The sequence below is a fragment of the Eurytemora carolleeae genome, unplaced genomic scaffold (assembly GCF_000591075.1).
Source record: "Eurytemora carolleeae unplaced genomic scaffold, Eaff_2.0 scaffold92, whole genome shotgun sequence".
NCBI classification, from domain to species: domain Eukaryota; kingdom Metazoa; phylum Arthropoda; class Copepoda; order Calanoida; family Temoridae; genus Eurytemora; species Eurytemora carolleeae.
In genome coordinates, this window is record NW_019396280.1 from 382459 (window position 1) to 390866 (window position 8408).

Sequence of the window (8408 nt, forward strand, 5' to 3'; positions counted from 1 at the left end):
GGGGGGGGGGTTATATCATTGCAGTTGCCACACTACTATGCAGAAAAGATCTTGCTTTTTCTTAACTCTGTTTTGAACTGAGCTGAGCTGATTTGCTTTCCTTTTTTCAGAACTCTGTATTGTTTTCACATGTGCTATATGACTCAGCAAATCATTTTATTGAACATTTTACTTAGGGCAAAATAAATAGATAGGGGGATGTCCCAAGCCCCCTTCTCTAATGTTGTCTCCATTCACCATCGGAAAAATTGACAGTGTAAAGATTTTCCTTCCAAATTTTCCTGTTCGATTTTCTTTTTTCTTCTTGTTTATTGTTTCTATGCTTTGAGGCCTCTCCAAATAGATTTTGTGGCATTGAGTTGTGGAGCAAGTAGTAGAGAGATAAGGAGTTTTGAATGAGGAAGAGTATGAGGGATTGCTCCCTGTTTTCTTTCGTGTCAAAGTCTTCTGTACTAAGGGGAATTTTAAGAAAACCTATAACTGCACCCATTATGCAAAATGGGGGTTTGACGCCTTAAAGACCCATCAGGTGAAATCTTCCACTGTAGACACACAGCTGGCCGAGTTAAAACCCAGTATCCTTGTGCATGGCTTGAATATACATCAGATGAGCCAAACAGAATAAGGAGTTCTTGTTTTATTTAACTCTGTTGTTTCACTTGCTACTCCCCTGTAGGATACATCATTGGCAATGCTCTTCCGAACTGTGAAGCCTGCAGACCCTCTATGAGAGATCCTCTTCCTGGCGCAGGCAGTAAGCAACTGGTCAGCCCACATATACTTTTCCATAATAGATAAAAAGTAATTGTCATACAAAAGTTCAGAAATTTTGACGGAAGGCAAACCGGGTGTGGGTCAGATGCTGTGGAGATAAGCTCATGCCGCAAACACTATTTGTGCAAATACCTAATGCGCCCATAAAAACAGAGGTCTTTAATGAATTAGATCGCTAAATTAGATATAAGATTTTTATAGAATAAATTTCATGGTATGTTTGAGTAAATATTAAAAATGCTGCTCTACTTAAAAACTCTTCGTACCCTCAATAAGCACAAAGCTAACAGTTCCTTTAAATGGGGAATTAGAGACTCAAATACCCTAAAATTACATAGCTATATAGAAATATAGAAATTAGATAATTAAATACAATTCAGGTGTCCTGATGTGTCGGGTCTGGTGACTAAAGAAGTAAAGTTGGAAGATGTAAATACAGCACTAGAATCCATTGTTAAACCACACAACAAAGATCTCCGAGTTCTTATTAGATTTGATTAAACTGTATAAAGTGTATCCCACTTAAAATGCGTTGATGCAACCAAGTTTTTTCTCATTAAACATATAAAATCAGAACCATTAACTGTGCAAGCTAATTTGTCTATTACTAATCATTTTATTTTCGCATTATAATAAATTGTGATTTCAAATATCAGTGCACTTTTTTTCAAAATGGAATATAAAACGTTTTTTAGCTAAATAGGAAAGATTTCAGGGCAAAAAAATTCAAAGTATATTTCAAATATATACTTAAAATTCGGGCAATTTGTTTTGTTTTTCTTTCATGCTTTATTTATCTCATCGACAGGAATAGTTTTTCTTGAAGGAGGGGGGGGNTACTTTACATGCTTACAAATGCAACCCCTTTTCATGTATACAGTTTCATTAATGCCCAACCGTGAATGTCGATATGCAGTCTTAATTATATTTATAAGGGCAGAGGCGGCTCCAGGGGAGAAAAAGGAGGACGTCTGACAGTGACATCCCCCTGGAAAATTGGTGGGATATCCCCCATTGACAATTATAAAGTTGCCCTAACGTCTGGGCCCTTTTCGTGACAAAATATAATCAAAAAGGTCTTGAACCTTCCCCATAATGAGAAAATTTCTGCCCAAAAACGTTGTAGCACTGCGAACCCAAATAAAAGTGCTCTTAAAAGTTATTTTGTGGGAGTTGTCGAAGTCGTTTTAATATTGTGTTTAAGTTCCAAAATCCGACCAAAAACCCACAATTTTCTTAAAAGGTTCTGGGAAGTGATAACTAACAACACCCTTTGACGAGCTCCTGGTGGGCATATTTCAATATAAAATGGGTATTGGAATCTATTGAAGTGATAACTGACAACACCCTTTGACGAGCTCCTGGTGGGCATATTTCAATATAAAATGGGTATTGGAATCTATTGAAGTGATAAAAGTTTTAATCTTTATATCAATCAAATTCCAAAAATAAATCCTAGGGAAGTCAAGGTCCACCGTTTGCCCCTCATCCAATAAGGATGGGGTTAATATAAAGGCTTCACTTTCGATCCCAGTTATTTCTGGTTATTCATATAGTCCCTTTGTCTATCTCTCAGAGAATGAACAAATAAAATTCATTCATCAGTTTACCTTTTATTGATACAATTATATTTGTTTCATTTCAATTCTTCCTCACAACATTTTTTTCAGATATTCAGAATTCTCTGGTGTAATTAAGCAGCTCCCTCAATTCGATATCTCGTTCAGCTGCTCCTGTTCAGTATCTATCTAAGCAGCTTCCTCCACTCAATATCTCGTTTAGTTGCTCCCGTTCAGTATCTAACTAGGCAGCTTCCTCAATTCAATATCTCGTTTAGCTGCTCCCGTTCAGTATCTAACTAGGCAGCTTCCTCAACTCGATATCTCGTTTAGCTGCTCCCGTTAAGTATCTAACTAGGCAGCTTCCTCAACTCGATCTCATTTAGCTGCTCCTCTTCAGTATCTAACCAGGCAGCTTCCTCTACTAGATTTCTCGTTTAACTGCTCCAGTTCAGTATCTAATTTGGCAGCATCCTCAACTCGATATCTCGTTTAACTGATCCTGTTCAGTATCTAACCAGGCAGCTTCCTCTACTAAATTTCTCGTTTAACTGCTCCAGTTCAGTATCTAATTTGGCAGCATCCTCAACTCGATATCTCGTTTAACTGCTCCTGTTCAGTATCTAACCAGGCAGCTTCCTCTACTAAATTTCTCGTTTAACTGCTCCAGTTCAGTATCTAATTTGGCAGCATCCTCAACTCGATATCTCGTTTAGCTGATCCAGTTCAGTATCTCCTATACTGTAATCCTGGATGATACTGTAGCTGCTTCTAATGTCTCTCAAATTCAGCTGCTCCTATAGTCTCTGTTACTGTATCTCACTGTATATAAAAATATTTTTTTTATTTTTACAAAGCTGTTTTGCTATTACTTAATCCGACCTACTAGCACGAGGTTGTACAGCTGCTATATAGACTAGTGGACGCAGCGCCTGGCCCAAAAATTGTATTAACCTAACCTAATCTTTAAATATTACAAAAACAAACAGCTGTCGTAGGTCGGATGTTAAGTATAGTGGATGGGTAATAGGACGGATGAGCCGTATAGCCGATCAACATTAAAAATTTGTTTACTTCTAGGAATACTGCCATTCATAATTTTTTTGGTTTGCCAGGACAAACTCATGGATATTTTTTTTGAACAAATTCATTTAAAAACAATATTGTGTAGCCGAAGAATAACTTTTTTTCCGAAAACAAAAATCTGAATTATGAACAAGTGCAAATTTCCAAAATTAAAATAAAATGTAAGGTTGTAAAAGCATAAATACATACTTAAATATTAAATCAGAGACAAGTGACAATATTTATTTATAATAAATATTAATACAGTACATCATCAGGAATCTATTTTTTCAAATGTGATACTTATGAAAAGTGCAGCCCAAGGCACATAATAACGTGCACTGGGATCATTAAGAATGTTTACAATGTTTACATTTAACAAGTTAACTGTTAACTGAGATCAATTATTCACTAGAGATTTTAAATTGAGGGAACGTAAGCGTAATTTCAAGGGACATTCCCTGTAAAGATAGCTGTGTCCGATTTACAACGGTACCCTTAAAACCTTTGTCTCATCAAGTATGAATAAAACGTCCATGATTTTGTTTATTTAAACTGCTTATTTTCCTTAGTAGTTTCTCTGCAAAAATGACCTGCGCATTTCTTGCTTATAAAAACAATGGAAAAATGCACATGAGTAAACCTCTTTCGATTCAGAAAAACGACGTTATTGATATCTTTCACATTTTTTATCAGATTTCGATTTCAAGGGTACCGTTGTAAATCGGAAGTTGCCATTTTGCATAAAGGGTCACTTAAAATTACGCATACAGTACCTTTAAGACTAGAAACGGGGTGGTCTAAAGTTAGGCATAGTTTTTAAACTCGTCAGACAATATGCAATTATTTCAGGAAAAATGTTAATGAACTCTAATTAATTTTTTTTAGATTGCCAAAACTTGTCCAACATTGAAAAAGAATTACAAAAAGTGCTGCTTAGAAAATCAAATTTTTTTGAACTTTGGAAGAAAAATGTTCAAACTTATTATTTTAAAAATTTGGCCTCATTCTTTAAACAGACGTCAAATAAATAACAATTCCATAAAAATAAAGCAAAGTCTTTCAAATTGCCGAAAAATTTAATTTTCTTAAAGAAAAGTCAAGAGATGACAGCATCTTTTTTAAGTACTTGGTGGAAAATTCTTTTTAAACTTTGAAAGTAAAACAATTGTTCTGGATTACGAATTCTGTTTTGACCAATAACAACAAATTTTTGAATTTAACAAACAATATTGAGATTTTAGAAGATGCAATTTCTTACAACTATTCAGCCTCTTCTTTTACAGCTGTCTCTGTACCACCAAGGTTCCTAAAAAAATGTGGAAAGGTTAATAAAAATATTCATCATGATATCCTTATTTGTTACGGTTTGGTAAACTTAGACACAGTTATACTATACAGCAGACGTACTTTTCCAATTAAATCAAGTCAAATTAATAAAATTGAAGTGTTACTTCCACAACTCACATGCTATTTTTTAAAGTTAATAACCATTAAAAAGGTGGTCACTGGTCCGACTAATCTACGTCAAATGGTAGATACAACCCAAAAAAAGAACGTTATTAAAAGATTATGAAATTATGTTTATATAATTAATAATTTTTAAACTTAATACAGAAATTAAATAGTTTCTTTGGATGAGTGATTGTAAGAATGCAGATCAATGTTTGAATCTAACGATAGCGAAATAACGAGATATAACAGACCAAATTATACAAATCACAGGATTAGAGGCGGGTTAAGCAGAAATCAAAAGTGTCAAAAGTGGATATTCAAATTAAGCGATCGGGATTAAGGAAGTTTTCAGCTTTGTCAACATTTATTTATATACTTTGCTTGTCTGTTAGTCTGTCCAATAAACGTCAAAATCAGGAAACCACCCCTCCCGGCAACCCTCTGCCTCCCTTAGGAGTAAGTGGGTCACAGTTAGTTAGCATGACATGTGCTATGATACTGTTATGCCCGAGTGGAAGTAGCTGAAGCCGTGAAGCCCCAACTACCGTGGCTTGTATCTACAACCGTAATTTGTAAGAGAATGTTAGGTTTATCCTTATTTTCCTCCGATTCCTGGCCGAATCATTCAATGTTCTTTTTAAATTTCCTAATTCCATATTACGATTTATGTACTCTCTTCCCTTATCTCAAAAGCTTCAATGGTTCCCAGCTAGGCTATAGTTCCATAGGCAAAAACTATTCATAGGCTTGTCTGTTAGTCTGTCCAATAAACGTCAAAACGGCTGAACCGATCGGGCCCAAATTTAGTGTGGGACCTCACATGACCCCAGGGAAGGTTTAAGGATACTCATAATTTGAAAAATTTGTGTCCAAAAGTTTTTGATTTTGTAAAATTTTGAAAATGTGCGAAAAAAATGTATTAAATCCGCAACCTTCTCTTTGTTATTGTTTTATATTGTGCATAGAGAAGATGCTCACAGATAGAGCCAAAATTAAAAATTAAAACAGGATATAGCAAAGTATTTAATATAAATATACCTTATAATATCCAGGTTCTGTGTGTGTACATAATTCATGTGGTAGTACAGTGCGTTGGTATTCGAAAGTACAGCTCTAGAAAAGCAAATAATTAAAATACCGTGGGACCCCCGAAAAACTGTGGAATAGAAAGACGAAATTTGTTTGTTTTTGATGTGGTTATAAATTAAACATTTTTTACCAATAGCTTGAAAATCAACTTATTAGGTAAAATGGGTCAGTGTTTCAATTGCTGTGTTTCAGTTCATTAAACTATTCAAAGTCAAATCTTGAGTCTTTCAGTGTTCTTCCATTTTTCAAAAAATATTGTGTTAAAAAACATTGTACATATTTAAATTTCAAAAGGATATTTGTGTTAAAAAACAGAAACCGTACATTGTACAATGTAGATCATTAAATGACATGCTTTTAATAAAAATATAACACTTATCGAATGAATGAATGAATTAAACAAACAGATAAACTTATAATTGAATAAAAGAAAGGATGAGAAGAAGAATGAATGAATCAATGAATAAAAGTATTAATTCCAAAATTATTAAATAACTGAATTATAAATTAAAAAAATGGATTTGAACTAATAAAGTCAACATACATTATGAATCAATAAGTGTCCGATTATCTACGGCACCAGGATCAATAATAATTCCTTTATTTTCTAGGAAAATTGATTATTTTTGTATTTGGTATATGCATAAAAGAGACTTTGTAATACATATAACAGAGACAAAAAAGAAATTTTCAAAATTCAACGGGTTAACAGATATGAAACGACGATATCTTCCTCAATGTTACTCAGATTTAGGCTAATAAGTCTAATTGTGAATCGGAAATGCCAATCTACAAATAAAGGGCCATTTCAACTTACGCCTTGAAATTAATGAAGCTACCTGCAAACATGACAAGTGACAGGCTGGGTCTCCAACTGTTTATCTGTATCTTCTAATTCACCAGACAATCCTTAATCATTAATAGTTACACCGATGCTTTGTCGTCTGTCCTACATATCATCTGTCAAACAACAAAAAGTTTGGAAGATGCTTTGTCATCTGTAGTTACAGATACAAAATGTCGTCTGTCCTAAAAATTATATGTCCTGACTATAAGTTGACACGATGCCATGTCATTTATCATACAAATCAACTGAACAAAAAATTGACAAGATGCCATGCCGTCTGTCCTACAAATCATTGGTCCAACATATTAACAAGAAGCTAATTCATCCTTCTTTAAAATATATTGTCCATGACGTTCATTTTTACTAATAATAAATAAATCGTTTATAAACCAAGTTTTTACACATTTTTACCTGATCCTTGTTCATTGTTGAATCCCTGTATTACAGAATCCAGGAGTACATTCGTATACTCAGGTTCGGGAGTTAATCCAGGTTCCTCCTTCAACTCTAATCCATTCTCTCCTAGACCTAGGAGTAAACTGGTATATTCAGGTTCAGGAGTTAATCCAGACTCCTTCTTCAACTCTAATCCATTCTCTCATAGACCTAGGAGTAAACTGGTATATTCAGGTTCAGGAGTTAATCCAGGTTCCTCCTTCAACTCTAATCCATTCTCTCCTAGACCTAGGAGTAAACTGGTATAGTCAGGTTCAGGAGTTAATCCAGGTTCCTCCTTCAACTCTAATCTATTCTCTCCTAGACCTAGGAGTAAACTGGTGTATTCAGGTTCGGGAGTTAATCCAGGCTCCTCCTTCAACTCTAATCCATCCTCTCCTAGACCTAAGAGTAAACTGGTATATTCAGGTTCAGGAGTTAATCCAGGCTCCTCCTTCAACTCTAATCCATTCTCTCCTAGACCTAGGAGTAAACTGGTATATTCAGGTTCAGGAGTTGATCCAGGCTCCTCCTTCAACTGAAATCCATCCTCTTCTAGACCTAAAAGTATACTGGTATACTCAGGTTCCTCCTTCAACTCTAATCCATCCTCCGCTAGACTCGGATGAAAAACTGTAATGAGCTTGTACACCGACAGCCCTAGACATTATACACATTTTGTGAAAGAAAGCGGGTTGGCTGTTTGGCCTTCAAAATACAGTCCTAATCAGTAGTATTGATTGACAATTAATCTTAAGTAATTGAGAAGAAAGTTTCAACAAATAAGCATATATAAACCTGTTTTCTGAAGATTATCTACAGATTTGTTTAGTTTAGGTTTCTCAATTCCAGGAGTTGGTTTCTTCATTTTCACACACTTCCCAGGCTCAGGCTTAACACATATTTTTCTTATTAGTAGATTTAGCAATTCATGGTTTCAATAAATAAAAATTTATTTCAATTTGTTGCTTGGTTTCAATTATACCGATTAGGATCAAGCACCCTTTCTTAATTTTTATACTTTGTATAATTATTAACAACTAACTGAAGACTCCGGCGTTGCCCATGAAAAAATGTTGAAAAAAATGTTGAAAAAGTTAAATAAAATAAAAAATAAAAAAAACATTTTGGAAAAAAGTTTCGAATTTTTTAATCCTATGACACCCCCCGGTCACCGTATTAAT

General features: G+C 34.5%; 2 protein-coding genes across 2 annotated transcripts in view; one reads left to right on the forward strand and one right to left on the reverse strand.

Moving 5' to 3' along the window:
* The window catches only part of LOC111700050 (alcohol dehydrogenase class-3), a 14733-nt gene extending 13307 nt beyond the window's left edge, over positions 1-1426 (forward strand). The window contains exon 13 of the mRNA XM_023470868.1: positions 1155-1426. Within this exon, the coding sequence (XP_023326636.1) occupies positions 1155-1275 (121 nt within the window). The 3' untranslated portion in view covers positions 1276-1426. The remainder of the gene's footprint in view (positions 1-1154) is intronic.
* A 2199-nt stretch (positions 1427-3625) lies between these two features.
* Positions 3626-8408, reverse strand: part of LOC111700048 (zinc finger protein 131) — a gene marked incomplete in the record, with an annotated part of 7247 nt that continues 2464 nt past the window's right edge. Inside the window, 7 exon segments of the mRNA XM_023470866.1 lie at positions 3626-3871; positions 4114-4222; positions 4596-4707; positions 5892-5966; positions 6782-6851; positions 7201-7317; positions 8023-8116. Coding sequence (XP_023326634.1) covers positions 4662-4707; positions 5892-5966; positions 6782-6851; positions 7201-7317; positions 8023-8116 — 402 coding nt within the window.